The sequence below is a fragment of the Muntiacus reevesi genome, chromosome 6 (assembly GCF_963930625.1).
Source record: "Muntiacus reevesi chromosome 6, mMunRee1.1, whole genome shotgun sequence".
NCBI lineage: Eukaryota > Metazoa > Chordata > Mammalia > Artiodactyla > Cervidae > Muntiacus > Muntiacus reevesi.
In genome coordinates, this window is record NC_089254.1 from 77732814 (window position 1) to 77752756 (window position 19943).

At 40.7% G+C, this 19943-nt stretch overlaps 1 protein-coding gene across 2 annotated transcripts in view; it reads left to right on the forward strand.

Annotated features, from left to right (window-relative positions):
- Nucleotides 1-1246: 1246 nt before the first annotated feature.
- Nucleotides 1247-19943, forward strand: part of VPS41 (VPS41 subunit of HOPS complex) — a 196849-nt gene continuing 178152 nt past the window's right edge. For both annotated transcript variants that reach the window (XM_065938976.1, XM_065938977.1), the window contains exons 1-2: nucleotides 1247-1300; nucleotides 13089-13127. In XM_065938976.1, coding sequence (XP_065795048.1) covers nucleotides 1280-1300; nucleotides 13089-13127 — 60 coding nt within the window. In that variant the 5' untranslated portion in view covers nucleotides 1247-1279. The remainder of the gene's footprint in view (nucleotides 1301-13088; nucleotides 13128-19943) is intronic.

Consider the following 19943-nt stretch of genomic DNA (forward strand, 5'->3'; position numbering starts at 1 on the left):
TACCTCCTGGAGATGAGAGGAAAGAAGGAAATGCCCATCTTTGGACAGGATACTGCAGATTTTGAGAATTAGGAAGGACCCTTCATAATGCCCAGAAAAATGGAGAGGGGATCATTCTTTCTAAAGGATGAAATTAATACAGTGGTTTTACAGATTTTACCAAGGACAAATTTATATTCTATCTTGAATATTTACCCATGGAATATACTCAGTGAAAACTTACATAATTAAGCAATAGACATTGTTTAAAAGTTACCATGTCCAGGTGCCAGAAGAGAACAACTTAACAGTAGCAGCGAAGAGTAGGAGCTAAATATTTTTGGAGGATAAATTGTCTCTGGTTCTTTATTTAAAAAACTGCTTTATATTCATACAATATACTTTTTTTTTAAAGCAAGGACACTTTCAGAAAAAGCAGGATTTGGTAATCGCAGAGTCTTTGTCATCAGACAAAGCCAAATTCGAACCCTAGTTCTTTCCTTGACTAACTGTGTGATCTTCGGGCTAAGGTGTCCCCCTCTATAAAACAGGAATAACAGTAAAGATTGCTGGGAGGATTAAATGAGACACTGCAAGCAAAACTCTAAGTTCAGGACCTGGTAAACAGTAAATATAAAATACTATTGTAGAGTAAGGGAGTTAGAGAAGGTGAGGTTCAGAAAAAGAACTAGATCGGCACTTTACAGGAACAGATCACCTTTAATGAGGCGAGAAGGGGCAGCAGTCAGATTAGCGAGCTGCTGCACTAACCTAAGAAATGAGTAAGTATATATAGGCATGTGTGTGGAAAGTCACTGTCTTAAGGGGGCCTGTTCTCCAAGTTTGTTCAGAGTAGTTATCTCTTACACGGCTGGGCATGGAATTTTGGAGATCGGCCAGAGGCTGGATGGGCTGGGAGCTGGGTGTAATCAGCCTAATGTCCATTTTTCCTTCGGTAAGAGAGTTCTTTGTTTTGCATAGAATAGTGGGGAGGACCTGGAGGGGAGTTTCAGGCTACCTCGAGCCTTGCAACTTTCCTTCAACTATAGTCATCACGGAAACGATAAGTTCAACAATGAAATAAATGGTAGCATTAACAATGGTTATGTCTGGATTCTCCAAAGCACAATTCCATTTAACTTCGAAAATTGGAAGCCGAAATGAAGTCCAGCAGGTTCATCAGCTAAAATAAATTTCTCGGCTCAGATGACGCTAAAACTACATTTCCCAGCATGCGCTGGGTTCCAGGGTCTTGTTTTGTCTCATTTCCGGGTGGATCAGGTGACTCACCGGCTGCGCCATGGCGGAAGCAGAGGAGCAGGTAAGCGCTGCAGTTCTTAGGCAGGGGAAGGGGAGGCGATGGTGGGCGATGGGGGCGTGAAGTGGGGTTGCTACGGAGGAGTGGGGCTGCTGCGGGGCCAGGCAGGCTCACGTGGGGCTGGGGTATGGCAAAAGTCCATTTCCGGGAGCCAAGAGGCAAGTGGGATGCAGTCTTTTGGACCGCAGGCGGAGACAGCGCCTCGACACACCCCCAGCGTTTGTGGGGCGACCCTGCCTTTGGCTGTAGCCTTGTGGCCTGTGTTCTGAGAAATTTTGGCTTGAAGGCAGCTTGGGCTCTCTCAGGGACTGCCTGCTTCTGGTAGGCATCACACCTGATTTGAGGTCAGGTGACTGAAATTTAAGTTCCTTTCCTACTCGAAGTAAGACTGGAAGAGCTGATTTGCAGGTGGGCTAGAAAGGCGAAGTAAATGCGATGAGGTTTGTTTCAGATCTATTTCATTTAGGTACCAAGCTAGGTCAGTGTTGCATCTGATGAGTTTTATTTCGGGTCAGTTTCATTTTCATAGAGAGCTAAGTCACTGTTGTATCTGTTGAGTTTTATTTTGGATCAGTTTCATTTAGTTACAAATCTGTTTTATCTGGCAGTGGTTAAGTGCATCAGTCATGGAGCAAACAGGTTCTAATGCTCGTTCTTTTACTTAAAATGTGACTTTGGGCTAGTTGGTTGTGGTGATGGAGATAATTATAGTACAGTCCTCAAAGGGTGATTTAAGAAGGACTGGGTCTAACGCAAAATTAAAGTGCTTAGAAGAAGTTTGGCTCAGTAAAAGTTATGTGGGATTGTTGCTGATTATCAGCTGGCAGTGTTCAGTCGACACCCGGCAGTGTGACACCGGAGTTTAGGGAAAGATTAGTAATGGCAGTAGTTACCTTCATATAGGCAGTCGTTGTAGCCAGACATTAGATGAAATGACAAAGTAACATCGAATACCCCTCATCCCCACATCCCCCACCCCCAAAGGCAGATCGGAATTTGGGGAAATAACTTAAATTTCCGTTTCCAGTATTATTTTAGCTTGGCACTGCTTTTCCTTATGAATTAACAGGCCCGTCAGTTTCCATAATTTTTTGTAAGCAGTGACTTGATGCGCTGTCTAGTATCATATAGGAAGTTTATTTACTTAAAAAATTTACTTTGTACTATTTGCCACATACTTCAATTATATAATGAAAATCGTCCTGTGTATTTTCGCACATGCCAATAAATAATAAATTTGCCAAGGTAGAAATTAAGTTTTTGGGTCTTCATTATGTTAACAGATGAGTCTCCTCTGTACCCCCTGAAGCCCCTTATTCCATTTCAAGCAGTTTAGCAGGATATGCTCATTAAGCACATGTAATTGCATGACTCTCAGCTGGATTTGATGATTGTGAGATTGGTTTTCACACTATTCATCTCTCCTGTTAAAAAAAAACATTTTGTGGCTGCACTAGGTCTTAATTGTGGCACTCGGGATCTTTAGTTGCAGCCTGTGAACTCTTAGTTTTGGTATGTGGGATCAAGTTCCCTGACCATGGCTCAAACCTGGGCTTCCTGCATTGGAAGCTCAGTCTTAGCCACTGGACCACCAGGGAAGTTCCTAAAATAAAAATTTTTGGTAGTTTGATATAAAAGCAAAAGCCAAGCCCCTACATTCTTAGATAGAGTGTCAAGAGCGGGGAGAGTTGTTTTTAGTGTTTACTACCTAGTATTTACTGCCTAGTGTCTGCTACTGTTTTGTGTAGGAGTTTAGCCGAGCTGTTTGATTAAAAAGCACTTAGAAAGTTTGTGATATAGTAAGAATGCTTTGCATTTTTATAGGACCTTCCAGTTTAAAGAACCATCTCATGTTTCATTTGGTCCTTACAGAAGAATTCTGTTGGTAAATTTTACTCTGATATGTAAGTCAGATCAGTCACCTCCTGTGTTCCGAATCTTCAGGTGGCTTCTTATGCACTCTGGAAAAAAAGAGTCCTTAAAATAGTCTAGTTGTCTTTGTCACAGTTGCTCCCCATTCTTGTTCTCAGACCTCATTTTCCACTATTGTCTTCCCGTTCTGTCACTCTGCATCAGCTACCCTGGTTTTCTTACTCTGCCTTCAACAAACTAGGCAGGTACCTGCCTCAGGACGTTTGCTCATGCTGCTCCCTTTTTTGGACCCCAGATATTAACAGGACTTTCTCTCACTTCCTTTTTGTTTCTGGTGTTATTTTGTTTCTGGTGTTTGTTCCAGGTGTTATCTTTCTGTGTGAGACTTTCCCTGACCATTCTTCAAAACCGCTTTCTGTGTAATTTTCTCCTTAGTGCTCATGACCATCTGACGTACTGTGTTTTTAAATTTCCTTTCTCCCCTCCCCTATATATTTCTATATTCATTTTAATATATTCTTTCTATGGAATGTAAGCTCCGTGATGGCAAGGATTTGTTCATTGCTGGATGCCTGACACCTGGAAAAGTGCTTGGCTCTCAATATGCATTAAATGATTGAATTTTACAGGTAAGCATATTGAAATTCATACACCTTAAGTAATTTGCCCAGGCTTGTGTCTATAATAAATCTCCAATATTCTGTCTCCAACGCTCATGATTTTTTTTACCAGAACACTCTGCCTTTTAAAAAGATTACTTAAGGGGCTTCCCTGGCAGTTCAGTAGTTAAGACTCTGAACTTCCAATGCATGGGGCTCAGGTTCGATCCTTGGTTGGAGAACTAAGAACCCACATGCTGCTTGGCCAAAAAACAGAAAATGAAACTTACTCTAAATCAACCTCTTCTCTTAACTTTTCTGAGTGTTGTATTTTTGATGATGGCTCTTTTATCCCTCTTAATTTTAGGAAGAACCAAGGGAGTGAGATATATACTGAGTTAATATAACACAATTCACAGACTTGTAAACTCAAGATCTCTTTTTGGGGAATATCCTGGTGATCCAGTGGCTAGGAGTCTGTGCTTCCAGTGGGAGGCAGGGGTTCTATCTCTGGTCTGGGAACTAAGATTCTGCAAGCTGTGTCATGCAGCCAAAAAAAAAGATCAAAAAAAGATCACTTTTTGGATATGAATGAACTTTTTTTAAAAAGTCATTGGGAAATCCTTGTTTATTCTGAGAATGGTTAAAGTGGTTAGTAAAAATACATACATATTAGTTCACAGAAAGAGCTAATACTTTGCGTTGTACTTGGAAATCCTCTAACCAGCCATTTTACCTCTCGCCAAAATGATTTATAGTTGACCTTTGTAATCACAGATGCCTGACACTATTTGTCCATACCGTGCTTATGAGCGACATTCTGCTTGAAGTCTGGCTGTTTGGATGTTTGTGTATTTGTCTTAGCTCTACTGCAGATTGCTGAGTCCTCAAGAATGAGCACAGAGTTTACTCATGTCTGTATCTCTCACAGAGCTAGTGCCTTACACAGGTACTAGGTACTTAATAAAATGTTTAAATGGATTTATTAGGGGGAGAATAGCCTTCTGAATTGAAAACAGCAAATTGTTAAGCTAGGTTCAAAGAATTTGTGCTGTTGTTTTACCTGAAAGTTTTGAAAGCTTTTCATTCACATGGGTTGTAGGTTACATTTCCTACATTCCTTGCTCTGTCAACTCTCTGGGTACTCTCTTTTCTCCCAACAGGGAACCTGGTCCATTAAAATACTTGGTCACTCAGATAATCTATTCTTTGACCAGATCGGAGAGCTTCTACATTGAGTTTCCCTCTGCCTTTTAGAAATTAGGGGCATTCTGTCTGTACTATAGAGCATTTTAGTATTATGAGATAGTACATTGGTGAGCAGGTATACACTCATGTAATTGTGCCCTGTGTAAAAGTAAAAATCAAGGTGACAGATATTTGAGTGTCACAGGCTTCTTGCTTCAAGCCTGTAGCTTGGGGATTTTACTCCTCAGGATTCTTGTAAGTGTGAAATGAGATAAAGTATGTTACAGTACCAGATTGAAGCATTTGGTTTGTAAATAGGACAATGATTTACAACCCAAAGTTGGATTGGCTAAGGTGCAGACAATCTTTATATAGTTGGGTCAAGATAGATCTTTTAAAAGGAGCTTTACTAATAACGGGGCTTCTCTGGTGGCTCAGACTATAAAGAATCTGCCTGCAATGCAAGAGGCCAGGGTTTTATCCCTGAGTTGGGAAGATCCCTTGGAGAAGAGAATGGCTACCCACTCTAGTATTCTTGCCTGGAAAACCCCATAGACACAGGAGCCTGGCAGGCTACAGTCCATGGGGTTACACAGAGTTGGACCCAACTGAGCAACTAACACTTTTCACTTTCACTTACTAATAAATAAGGAAAAGCAAAGCCCTGAGCAAGAAGTTGCAGAAGCACAGGATCAGAGAAATCTCTAGGAAACCCAGTCTTTACCACTATGTAACAAGTACAGTCATGAATTAGCTCAGCCAACGAGCTTGGTACCTTGTGAGTTTCTCCTCCCATCTTCCTCTGGCTTGGCTGGCTGGAGGCTGATGACATCAGCTGATCATTAGTAGCCTCGCTGGCTCCCGGGTTACCACCTTGCGGAGAGACCCCTCATCAGATCCAGGCGGGCGTCTGTGTTTCATGCAGCTCCCTGCTCATGGCTACTCAGTCACAGTCGCCTTTGTTTCTTCTAGAAACTTGATCTGCCTCAGTGGGTTTTTTTGTTTGTTTGCTTTATCAAATCCTTGTGAATCTGGACTCTGATTTATACATATTGCATTGGAATCTGTGAAGATGGAGTGGATACTAAATGAAGTCAGTCAGAAACAGACAGATACCTTATGATACCACTTATATATGGAATCTGAAACATGACACAGGTGAGCTTATCTATGAGATAGAAACACACTCAAAGACATAGAGGACAGATTTGTGGTTGCCACGGGGGAAGACGTAGGGGAGGGATGGATTGGGAGTTTGAGATTAACAGATGCAAACTATTATATAGAGAATGGATAAGCAACAAGATCCTTCTGTATATTACTGGGAACTATCCTCAGTATCCATAATGGAAAAGAAAAATCTGTCAGTTCAGTTTAGTCGCTCACTCGTGTCCGACTCCTTGTGACCCCTTGGACTGCAGCATGCCGGGCTTCCTCTCAGTCAACTCCTGGAGCCTGCTCAGACTTGTGTCCATCACGTTGGTGATGCCATTCAACCATCTCATCCTCTATTGTCCCCTTCTCCCTCTTTCAGTCTTTCCCAACATCAGGGTCTTTTTCAGTGAGTCAGTTCTTCGTAACGATGGCCAAGGTATTGGAGTTTCAACTTCAGCATCAGTCCTTCCAATGAATGTTCAGGACTGATTTCCTTTAGGATTGACTGGCAGGATCTCCTTGCAGTCCAAGGAACTCTCAAGAGTCTTCTCCAATGCTACAGTTCAAAAAAATCCATAACTATATTCAGTAAACCATAATGGAAAAGAAAAAAACAAAACCATGGAGTGGATTAGCAAATATTAGCCAGTTCCCCAAACTGAGTTTAGATGGCTCTGATGCAAAGTCAGGTTTGGGATGGGGTCACTAGGCACCAAGCTGGGGCAGTTCTCCAGGCTTTTCTTCGTTTGCAGAATAAAATGAGTGCAGCCTGGTGGGTTGAACAAAGTTGGTAACCTGAGCCTTCCGCTTCTGTCAGCTCCCTGGGTACCCTTTCATCTTTCTTATTCAGACAGCCTAGTCCTGGCGGGACCCAAAGCTTTCTGTAATGGAAGCTCTGGGCACAAGGATATCAAATACAATTCACACAAAATGTGTCCTCTTTCCGTGCCTTTGTCAGACGTTGGGCCCTGTCACACTCTGTCGTCAGGCTCAGCCACGGCACGCAGTTTGCTGGGACGGGAGAGAAGGTGGCAGTAAGTGGTGTGTGTTTCACGTCCGTCTCCAGCCCAGTCTGGTTCTCTGGGGCCTGGTCTCTGCCCTGTTTCTTCATCCTGCCGAGTTTGGAGCTGGCCTTCCTCAGGCTCCAGTCTCCCATTTCTCCCCCAAATTCTCTTCCTGGTGCCTAACAAACTATTCCCTCCAAATTGTGAGGATTTCCCAGCCTCGGAGGTCCTGACTTGGCTTTCTCTTCCTGGGCTGACCATCTTCTGAACCCCTCCTGGCCTCTGGGGTTGGCTGTGCTGTATCTTTTTCTGGCTGCTGTCACGGGGCCCTGATGGTGGGATTAGGGTCCGAGGTGCGCGGAAAGACCGTATTGTGGGGTCTTCCGAGCACCCCGTTAGCTCCTTCCCGGGGCTGCTGCTAGGGTGTTAGCATTCTGTTTGAATCACTCTGTCCTTGTTTGCTGCCGTCACCCCTCTGTCCCCTTCTGTCCCTGTCCTGTAGCCATGAGCTAGTGAGCTGGAGAAAATGCACTTACTCTTACTTGTAAGTGGGAAAGGAGTATACAGAGGAGGTCCAGTGTTACTGCCTTGGGTCAGCAGCTTATTTTTTTTTTTTTTTAAGATTTATTTTATTGAAGTATAGTTGATTTAAGGGCTTCCCAGGGGGCGCTAGTTGTAAAGGATCCACCTGCCAGTGCAGAAGATGCAAGAAACATGGGTTCAATCCCTGGGTCTGGAAGATACCCTGGAGGAGGAAATGGCAACCCAGTGCAGTATTCTTGCCTGGAAAACTTCAGGGACTGAGAAGTCTGGTGGTCCCTGGGGTTGCAAAAAGTTGGACACCACTGAATGACTGAGCACCATAGCTGATTTACAGTATTTTGCTTTCTGCTGTACACCAAAGTGATTCAGTTATATATTTATATATATATTCTTTTTCATATTCTTTAACATTATGGTTAAACATTTAACATTAAGATACTATAGTTCCCTGTGCTATATAGTAGGACCTTGTTGTTTATCTTTTCTATATATAACAGTTTGCATCTGCTAATGCCAAATTCCTAGTCCATTCTTCCTCACCCCACCCATACCCCAGCAACCACAAATCTGTTTTCTCTGTGATTCTGTTTTGTAAGTTAGTTCATTTGTGCCGTATTTTATGTATTTTAGATTCCACATGTAAGTGATTTCACATGGTATTTGTCTTTCTCTTTCTGACTCATTTCACTTAGTATGATAATCTCTAGGTCCATCCATGTTGCTTCAAGTGGCATTTCATTCTTTTCTATGGCAAAGTAGTATTCCATTGTATACTAGTAGCATAATGGTATTCCATCTTCTTTTATCCATTCATCTGTTGTTGGACATTTAGGTTGCTTCCTGTTTTGGCTATGGTAAATGGTACTGCTATGAACATTGGGATGCATGTATCTTTTCAAGTTAGGCTTTTCATCTTTTCTGGACATATGCCCAAAAGTGGGGTTACTGGATCATATGGCAACTCTTAATTTTTTGAGGAACCTCCATACTGTTTTCCATGGTGACTGCACCAATTTACATTCCCACCAGCAGTATAAGAGGGTCCCCCTTTCTCCACATTCTCTCTGCTGCTGCTGCTAAGTCACTTCAGTCGTGTTCGACTCTGCGACCCCATGGATTGCAACCTACCAGGCTTCTCCGTCCCTGGGATTCTCCAGGCAAGAACACTGGAGTGGGTTGCCTTTTCCTTCTCCAATGCATGAAAGTGAAAAGGGAAAGTGAAGTTGCTCAGTCGTGTCTGACTCTGTGTGACCCCATGGACTGCAGCCTACCAGGCTCCTCCGTTCATGGGATTTTCCAGGCAAGAGTACTGGAGTGGGTTGCCATTGCCTTCTCCGCCACATTCTCTCTACAGCACCTTATTTCTTCTCATCGTGATCATCAGCAACTAGCTGTTGAATCCTTTGGGTAAGATAGTTGGAGACAGGCAAAAGCCTTTGGATTTATCCACAGTGAATTTAAAAGGAAAACTGCTAGGATCAGACAGTTAATGTTAGGAGAAACAGAGGCCACAGGAGGCCAGATATGGACCTTGTGGCCTGGACTCCCTGGAGACAGTGCTGTGAGTGAGGTGAGGGCTAGGTTGGGCTGTGAGGAACGTTTAGAATTTAGAAACAGCCAGTGAGTTTCTAACTTTTTTTTTAGCCTCGCATTGGCAACGTGGAAATGGAAGACATACAATCTAGGCTGTGTTGTTAAAGCAAGATGGAAGGCCCTCAGCCCGACTGCCCCTGCCTCCTGGAGGTGCTCCTGAGAATTGTCCTGGGAGTGTGCTGAGAGTTGGAGGAGCACCAGGAAGTGCGCGGAGTTGGGCCAAGGGCCTTCTAAGCTAGGGAAGTGCTTCAGGAGGCTCCGCACTGGCATCGCAAGCTCAAGGCTGGCACGTGGTGTGGCCGTGCATGGGACTGCCTGGTGTCAGGACTTTTGGGGTGTTGGTGGTGAAGTGCTTTCTGTCTCCAGGACCATAGCTGCTCAGCTCCAACCTATGTACTGTGGATGTGTGGATTTCAGGTGTATCTGAGTTTATGAAGTCAGAAATACAGATTTTTATGTGAAGGTCTTAAAAACACTACCTAGAACAAACAAAACACCTACAGTTGACATCCAGACTGCAAGTCACTCTTGCGCCCAATGACATAGAGACTTGAACATGTGATCTCTTGGTGAGAAGTCATCCAGTGTGCCTGGGGGGCCATGGGTCTGTACAGAGAGTGGTTAGTGAGGCTGGAAGAGCACTGGGGGCCAGATTGCGGTGGGCTTCAATGATCTTGCTGGAGACCAGTGACTAATCTACTGTGTGTTTTCTGAAGAGTAGATTCAAGAGGTCACCTGTCAAGGCAGTGAGATTTTTAGTTAATGCTCTTTGGACACATGATTCAGTTTAAGGGATTGATGTGCAAAAGAAAGGTAAAATGAAACAGTTGTTGACTGAGATTTCAATCTGTTGCCCAGAACTTGTCCAACTATACATTTGTGTCACTAGATGCTTTCCAGCCCTTCATTTTGGCTTCAAGCAGAACAGCACATTTTTTTCTTATTATGATAAGATACATATAATATGTACCATTGTAACCATTTTTAGGTGTAAGCAATCAGTGGCATTAAGTACATTCACCTTTGTGCAGTCATTACCACCATCTATCTCTAGAACTTTTCTGTCATCGCAAAACTGGAACTGTACCCATTAAACAATAACTCTCATCCCCCCACCCTCAGCTCTAGGAAACCTCTGTTCAGCCTTCTGAAGGTCTTATATAATACTGCAGTGTTTGTCTTGTTGTGTCTGACATATTTATCTTAGAAGCTAGAACAGTTTTATAACTTACACTTTGATGATTTGAAGGTTGTTTGTTTAGTCTCTAAGTCATGTCTGATATTTTGTGACCCCATGGACAGTAGCCCACCAGGCTTCTCTGTCCATGGGATTTCTCAGGGAAGAATACTGGAGTGGGTTGTCACTTCCCTCATCGGGGATCTTCCCGACCCAGGGATCAAACCCACGTCTCCTTCACTGGCAGGCAGATTCTTTACCACTGAGCTACCAGCAGTATGTGAAGTCAAAAAAAAGAAAAAAAAAGGAAAATGTTTGGAAGTCATTATTTCTCTTTGTTCAGCCTTCTGCTTCTGGGATCCCTCACTGGGTACATTCACTTTAGATCTTCCTGTAGCCTCTTTCTCTGGAGCGTTGAGCAGCAGGGCTTGATGAATGCAGGATGCTAAGAAGTAAGAGACCAGGCCAATTCCTGAAGGCATTTATGCAGGGCTTTGGTAGCATTGTGGATAGAAGTGTAATTTTTTGAGGCCACAGCTCAATTTGCTGGTGCTAATGCTGTCTCTGAGTGTCCTGAAATAAATGTTCTTTATTGATATCAGCAGCCACAGGAGGGCTGGAAGACTCAGATGTCTGACATTTGCATGCCTTAAGGTATCAGATTCTGCCACTGCGTGCTTTCTGGTGGGAACAAATGTGTAATTTAATTTTGAGTTTTTAGATAGAAATTGCTGGTTGGGGACTTATGTTTTTGTTTTAAGCATGTAAGTGGGATGTTTGTCCTTATACACCATGTGTATATTTGAATGGATCCCAAATTAGGAAAAAATGTTTCCTTCGATTTAATGTCAGTTTTGGAAAGGAATATTCAGGTGTTCCCTGAAAGTTCTAGAGGTGGCAGATAGGAATCTTAACCGTGGCTTATTGGCAAAGCCTGTTAAAGCCTGGTTTCGCTCATGCTAATAACTTAATGTCCTGGAACTGTTCGGGATGTTAGAAGTCATTTAAGTTCAAACTCTAAGCCTCTGCATTTTACTTTGGAGGGCATTAGGAAATTTCAAGATGCTATGTGTGAAACATTTAGCATCATGAGTGATATATTATAGATGTTGAGTAAAGACATTAGAACAGTGACTATTAATATTTAGTGGAGTGTGTCTGTGTCCAAAATAGGGGATCAGGACGGCAGGTGCACTAACCAGGGGATGATTAGTGCGGGGGAGAAACAATTTAGAAGAGTCAGCTTGATCTGTTTCATTAACTGTCTAGAGAACTGGCAAGCAATAGAATTAGATTTTTTATATGTCATAGTTAGAGCTCAGAACAAAACATTGCTGTGGAAAGATCATAGCTCCAAGCTAATGAGGACTTTCTAATATTTAGATTATCTTGAAAACAAACAGGCTATATTAGGATATAGATGAGATGCTCACATTTATTATAGTTAATGTTATAACTACAATCAGATTCTTAATTACAACTATTATTCATCCCCATTTTACAGATGAACTTGTGAGCAGGGACTATTCTGTCCACAAGGCTCTTCTGGAGGAAGCCTGTTGCCTGCCAGGCTCTTAATGATTTTAGACTCGTGAAATTAAAATATTTTCACTCACCTGGTGTCTGTTTATCCTGCAGTCCAATTTGCATTGAGTGATATGTGCATCCAACTTTCTTTAAAATGTTTGTTTGTTTGGTCTTGAAAAAATTTATTCTTTGTATCTAAAATGTCCTACCACCCATTTTTTTTTTGTCTTGTGAATGTCCTTGGCCCCCTGCCCCGCCCTTTTATGTCTCATGGATGGTTGAGAAATGCTTATGTTCACTGTCAGCACGTTAGTTGGAACCTTTTATTGCTATTGATATCTATAAGCACGTTAAGTAAATCTTCGTTTTGCTGACCTCTTTGAAGACGCATGGCATCAGCAGATTCTCTCTCTCAGTGGACAGGTGAGAGATTAGCGGGATCAAGTCCATTTTTTCCCCCCGTTTTGCTTTGTTTTCTCCAGAGCAGCAAGATTCATTGTCTAGCAAGAGGGAAACTGTGTTAAATGGCAGAATTTGTCTTCCGGTTAATGGTTTAAAGAGTGGATGTAAATTATACAGCTTGTTTGCGCAGTGCCTGATAAGGGACCGCACTAGGGGAATTCTTTTGTAAAAGCTGTTTAAGCAAGACTGTCATTTTGACTCAGCCAGATTAATAGCATAATAATTAATAGCAAAGGAGCTTTGAGCTTTGCTGTATAAAAATTGGCATATGGACACTTTCAAGCGGCAGTTGCCTCTTCCCTTCTGAGATCAGTAAAGACTGCTTTGCCAGACCGAGTTCCACCTTTAGTGAAGGAAGAGCTTTCTGGGTCCTCCCGTAAGAAGTTCCTGGAGTCGTTTGTTAAGCTGCTGACCCATTGAGGGAGGTCACTGGGAGGGACAGATCCATGTGGACCCAGGGTGACCATCTTAGCCCCGCAGGGTGTGGAGACATCCTAGGAGGCTTGTGAGAGTCGGACCATGTGGAGTTCTTCAAACTGGGGTTGAAGATTACTGCCAAAGAAGGGCAAATAGGTACTGGTGGTAGGGTCGTGAGGACTCTTAATCCTCGAAAATATTTTTTCTTCTTTTGTCATGTGTTCTAACCATTTCCCCCCCTCTATGATTTGTAGGAAACTGGATCTCTGGAAGAATCTACAGATGAGTCCGAGGTAAGGGGGTGATTCAGGAGCATGGAAATTTCTAGCTGAGCCAACATCTTGAGCTGGTCATGCCTTGCTAAATGGAACATTCCCCAGGTTTGGGAAGGTAAGGTAGGGTCATAGGTGATTAAACCTCGAGGAGGAATATGTTGGTCATCTTTTAAAGTATTAGATAGATTCATTTAAAAAATAAACAAGAAAAGGAGCAAAAAGTGTTTTCCTTATTTTGATCAATATTTTAATCCTAAGCGTGTTGGCAGTGAGGAAATTCATGCCAACTTCTACAAACTAATCTTGACACTTAAAAACCTATTTTTAAAAATAACCATTGTAGGGTCTGAAGTATTTATTTTTTGTTCTTTTAATGAATATGATGTGCTCCTTAGTATAATTTCTGAATCACTGAAATGATATTTCATAAAAAGGGAAGTAGCTACCTGAAAAACTGTTAGGGAGCTCACTTGTAGTAAAGATTGTATTTTAAGGAGAAAAAGTAATATATAAAGGAAGCCTTTAAAAAATTTTCTTCTCAAGACTATGCATAAAAAATAAGTTTAAGCATAACACTGATCAATTAGCTTATTAGTTTTATGGATGGACTAATAGTTACTTTTTTTTTCCTTTTAGTATTTCCTTTGGCTCAGAGGACTATAAAAGTATCTGTGATAACTTTTTGAAAATCAACACCAACATGCTATTTAATATAATTATTAAATTTGGATCGATATTACAGATAATCTCTTTTATGCTTTGGGGAAAAAAGGTGATCTTATACATATTCCTCTAGAGAACATCTTCCATATTATGCCATCATACATTTGTAGTTTTTCTACAGAGTTGTAGTTCCTAACATTTTCACTGCTAAAGATCTGTGATGCTGTCTTAATCCCGATAAAGTGTAACTGAATTTACTTACAGATAGGATATAATAATTGTTGATTTTCAGTAATGCATTGAAAGCATTTCAGGGCACCGTTTTTACTTTTGGAGAACTCTACTTAATGAGAACCCTGTGTTCTGAGGATCACCAGTTCAGAATCCTACAGTGCTGGAGCCCTATCCAGGAATTTCATTTCCAGGGTGAGCAGGATGTTGGCAGCTGCGTCCATCTAAATCTTTCCACCCATCTTTGAAATACGAAATGATCCAGAAAGAGAGCAAACAAAAGAATCCGTAACCCATGCCTCCAACATAATTAGATAACAGGGAGCACTATGAACTTCAAAATAAGTGGGCAAATAAATATTTGAAACCAACAGAGCCAGCTTTGGATTGCCTGGAGCTGAGGATCAGAGGGATGGAAATAAGGGGAGTGTGGCCAAGCCCCAGTGGTGGCACAAAACAAGGGGACGTCATGCCCAATCCCGCCTGGGGAGATTGCGAATACAGGTCTGAGCCTGGTGGATCTGAGGACTGACTGTTGAGAATTTAAAGGAAGGAGTTTGAAAGTTCGTGAAACACCAAAAGTACAGTATTGGGATGGGGCGACTTCTGCAGACAAGGGGAAGGCATTCTCTGGGACGTCTGGTGGTACAGGGAAAAGGAAAAAGCAGAGATATCAAGGTGTCAGAAACAAACAATATTGTACAATCAGGAGATTTACCTCTTCTCTCCACACCACTTAGCAAAGAATATGTGGCACTTCCTTGGTGGTCCAGTGGTTAAGAGTCAGCACTGCCCATGCCGAGGGCACAGGTTTGATCCCTGGTCGAGGCACTGAGATCCCACATGCCCCACACATCATGGGCCATGCCCAGAATTTAACAACAAACAAAATGCCCTTCCCTTACCAGTGTAACTAAGAAACCTAGTAAACTACCCAAACACCTCCCCTCGCCCTGGGAGCACCTATTTATGCCGTCCAGGAACATCTAAGTCATTTAAAAATGATCTGAAATGGTGCATCCATACAAAACTGCTTACAGGATAAAAAAGTAGTGAGAATCAAAAATTTTCCAAGAGAACACCAACATAACACTCCATCATAAGCTGAATATCTTGATACAAACAAGCACACAAAAAAACTACCTTAAACCACAAATTAAAAAATCTCAGAATCGAAATGAACCAAAAACTAGAAAGTTAAGGAATAAAGTTAATGACATTTCAAGAATGAAATGGAAAGAAAAGGTATTTTAATGTCGAGAAAACAGGCCCAAAAAGTAACCTGACAGTCTAATGTTGTCGCTAATTTGTGGGAGAAACAGGTTCAGATTCTGGTCCCCAGACTCTGGGTTCTTTTGGTCATCTTGCCTTCCAGCCATGGTGCCTTCTCAGGATGGTACCTCGGGTTCATCTCTCAGCTGTGCTTCATACTTGCTGTGTTACTTGGGACATCGCGTCAGTCTTCCATTCTTCGGCTTCTTGATATGAAAAATGGGAGTGACTGCTAACCTTATATGGTTGTTGTGAGGATTAGAGAAGATCGATGTTTGCAAAGCATCTTGTTTGACATTTACCACATTGGAAGCACTCTGAGAATATTAGTGATCTCCAGCTTCTATTTTAGCTATGGTGCTGGTGGCTGATTTTACAGCCTGGTGCTTCAACCTGAGGGCTTGGAGAGTCTTCCCACACTGGCTCTAGGAAAGTGGTTACCATCCCAGATATTACCGATTCTAGTGAGTTTACGCACCAGCAGAATAGTCAGGCTGGTGGTAGAGCTGAATGAAGTCATTGTAGCTATAGTGAGTTGGCTTGCAATCCAGTCTTTGGAGAAGATTTTCTTGGATTTCTCACTCAGTTTGAACCACTTTCCACTTTTAAGATTGGTATTGGTATTGACATACCACTTGATTCCCAGGGAATCTTTATTCTTCCTTTCCTGCCTCTGTCCTTTCTCCCCACTTTTTTTTTTTTGTATAGATGTTTTTTATGAATCTTTATTGAATCTGTTACAATATTGCTTGTTTTATGTTATTGTTTTTTCTGCCGGAATGCATGTGGGATCTTAGCTCCCCAACTAGGGATCGAACCTGCATCCCCTGAATTAGAATGCAAAGTCTTAACCACTGGACCACCAGCGAAGTCCCCCCTATTTGGTTTTGTGACTGTTAATTAGGCTTTCTCTTTTTGTACATATAGGCGTTTCCTTTATGAAATATGAAGCATGTTTAAGTGCTCAGGTGATTTCCATTTTTGTGAACAATACTTAGTGTTTTCAACCATGTAGTGTAGTAATTTATTTTTCTACCACTTTATGAAATGCTGCATTTCATATAAACTGGACTTTCACATTATAGGAAAACCACAGTGTTAGGTTATTCTGAAGTTCTTATTGTTAACTTTTAATTTTTAAATTTTTAGTTGTAAAATACGCATAAGACAAAATATACCATCTTAACCATTTTTAAGTATACAGTTCAGTATCATTAAGTTTATTCACATTGTTGGGCAACCTGATTCTGGAACTTTTCTCCACCAACACTTATTTCCCTTTTTGTTTTTGATAGTAGCTATCTTGACAGGTGTGAGGAGATATCTTATTGTTGTTTGATATGTATTTCCCTAAAAATCTGTGATGTTAAGCATCTTTTCATATGCTGTGGGCCATTTGTGTATCTTTGGAGATATATCCAGGTTCTTTGCCCATTTTCTGATGGAGTTGTTTGGTTTTTTTTGTTGAGGTGAATTCTTTATATATTCTGAATATTAACCCTTTTCAGGTGTAGATATGGCTATCAGATGGATACCTGGATATTAACGCCTTATTCAGTAGCTATAAATATAACAACAACCTGTGGATAGGACAGATGGATAGCTCGGTAGGTAGTTAGGTATAGATTTGTGGAGTTATAAGTGATTTACCTGTATCTGTGTGTGTGTGTGCGGACACTCAGTCACACCTGACTCTGCAGCCCCATGGATGGTAGCCTGCCAGGTTCCTCTGTCCGTGGGATTTTCCATGCAAGAATATTGGAGTGGATTGCCATTTCATACTCCAGGGGATCTTCCCGACCCAGGGATCGAACCTTGGTCTCTTGTGTCTCCTGCATTCTTTACCACTGCACCACCTGGAAAGCCCTACTTACATCCATATCTCTGTATATAAAAGATATTGGTAATATATGAAGAATATATATTAATATGTGTATCCCTTTTTAATTATATGATATGCAGATTTTTTAATAGTTTCTCCCATTCCATAAGTTGGTTGCTATTTCATTCTCTTGAGTCTCTTTTGATATATAGGCATTTTTAATTTGGATGTAATCCAGTTATCCCTTTTTACTTTTGTTTCTTGTGCTCTTGGTGTCATATCCAAGAAATCTTTGCCAAATCCAGTGTAATGAAGCTTCCTCCTGTGTTTTCTTCAAAGTTCTTATTTTAATGTGTTTGAGAAAATAACACTGAATACTCAGAACTATCAGTATATTTTTCACTAATCTTGAAAACTGCAGCCAAAGGAAATTAATTTGAGGTGTGGAGTATAATTAAAATAACTGAAAGTGGTATATATGTCGATGTCAATCTTTAAGAATTTTAACTTGTTCTTTACACTTAAAGTAGAAATTCAAAGCCAGGTTACAACCAAGATAGGAAGTAAAGCTACATAGTTAGGGGTCTTGGGATCATGTTAATAATTAATGGAAAATTTGGAGGATAAATAAACTGATCCTCATATCTAGGATTTTTTTTGTTTTTAATATACAGTCATCTGTTTTTTCCATGTTGATATGATGAGTCAGACTATTTTTTAGACAATGTTTCTCCTGTAAAGTTTAACGGAAAAGTATATTATCTTCAAAAAGATTTCATTCTCATTTTGGAGCTCAAAGACCCTTTCAGTTTTTAGGGATGGATGGCTACTGTCGTATAGGTGTGATATTTTGGATGATGTTACAGATTTTGGCTTATTCAGCTAGTGGGGTAAGATACTGATTTCAGAATCTTTGAATTTATTTTTTATTTTGGATAACAAGGATTGTCTAGCTAATGTATGTATGACATTAATAATTTTGATAAAATTCCTGTTTTTTTATAAAATATATATTATTTTAGAATAATAAACATATATAAAAATAATGTTAATTATGAGTTACATAATTAACAGAAATTTAGCTTCAAGAATGTTCATTACAACTTTGAATTATAAAAATTTGGAAACAGGCTAAATATCTAGAAATAAGGAATTGTATTATCTTTATAATTTTGAAAAGTTTTTTACAAAAATACCATGCGGGTTGGTTGGCAAACTCTTGGTCAGTGTTTAGATAGTAAATACTTAAAGCTTTGTAATCCGAGAGACACTATTGAAGATAGTATGTAGGTATGTAACCATATAAAAATGTAAAAGCCCTTCTTAGTTTGTAGATTGTACAAAACCAGGCATCTGGCTGGATTTGGCCATGGACTGTAGTTTGCTGATTCCTGATTTAGAGTATAATCCAGTTTCTCTTCAACTTCCAAAGTGCACATATGATCATAGAGAAAAATACTACAAGGCCATCTTATCGCTGGGTCATGTGACTCTCATTTACTGTTATAATCTGGCTTCATTTTTCTAAAATTTTTATAACAAACATGTATTACCTGTGGGGCTACCCTGATGGCTCAGATGGTAAAGAATCTGGCTGCAGTGCGGAAGACCTAGGTTTGATCCTTGGGTCAGGAAGATCCCCTGGAGAAGGGAATGGCTCTCCACTCCAGTATTCTTACCTGGAGAATTTCATGGACAGAAGAGCCTGGCGAGCTACAGTCAGTCCATGGGGTTCTAAAGAGTCACACATGACTGAGCAACTAACACTTATGTGTCTATGCATTATTTTATATACTTAACAAAACAATACAAGTATTCCTTTTTAACAAAACATGTTAGTGTCTAGACATGTTAGAAAAGTCTATAGCAATTGCTGTTACAGAACTTTTGGGTTGCAAAGGTATGGAACCTGACATAAAACTGTGTCGTTTCTTTCCTACCTCAAACTCAAACAGGGGAATTAGAGGAATCCTTTGGTTTATTTCTTGGGCTCTGTTTTTTCAAGATTTTATATAAGGCCAGAATAGTTTATACTCTAATAAACATTTTTTTTCCTGAGATTTTTTTTTTTTAAAGTGTTAAATTCTGAGATAGTAGTATATTCACATGCCGACATAAGAAGTAATACAGAGAGATTCTTTATACCGCCTACCTAGTTCTGAAACACTAACATCTTGGGTTACTAATATTGCACAATCAGATGTGATATGCTGTGAGACTGATATGGTGCAGTCTACAAACCTGAATCAGATTTCACCAGTTTTATGTGCATTCGTGTATGTGTAAGTGTATATTTGACTGTGTGCATTTTTATCACATGTGAAGATTCGGGTGACCACCAGTGCTGTCACGATATAGAATCATTCATCACAGGGTGAAAACAAGTTCCCTTTTAAGTCACAGCCACTCCCTCCCCTGCCCGCATGCCTGGCAGCCACTGTTCTATTCTCCATCACTGTATGTTTGTCATTTCAAATATATTATATGGATGGAACCATACAGTGTGTTTATCTTTTGAGACTGACTTTCTCCTACTCTGCCACTCTTGTCTTCTCCCTGGTATGGTGAGAACATTCACAGTGAAGGCAGTTATTGAAACATCAGGGCTTAATAAGACTGCCATTTTTTGTTTTCTGTTTGTTCCTGTTTTTCATTTCTCTTGTTTCTCTTTTCTTCCCTGTCAGTGAGTTGCTTGAACATTTTCCTGAAACTCTGCATTGATTTATTTATAACAGCATTTTTGAATACATTACTTTGTGTGATTTTCTTAATGGTTGCTCTTTGTGTTAAAATATGCATATGTAATTGCTCACAGTCTACTGGTATCCCCAACATTGTAATACTTC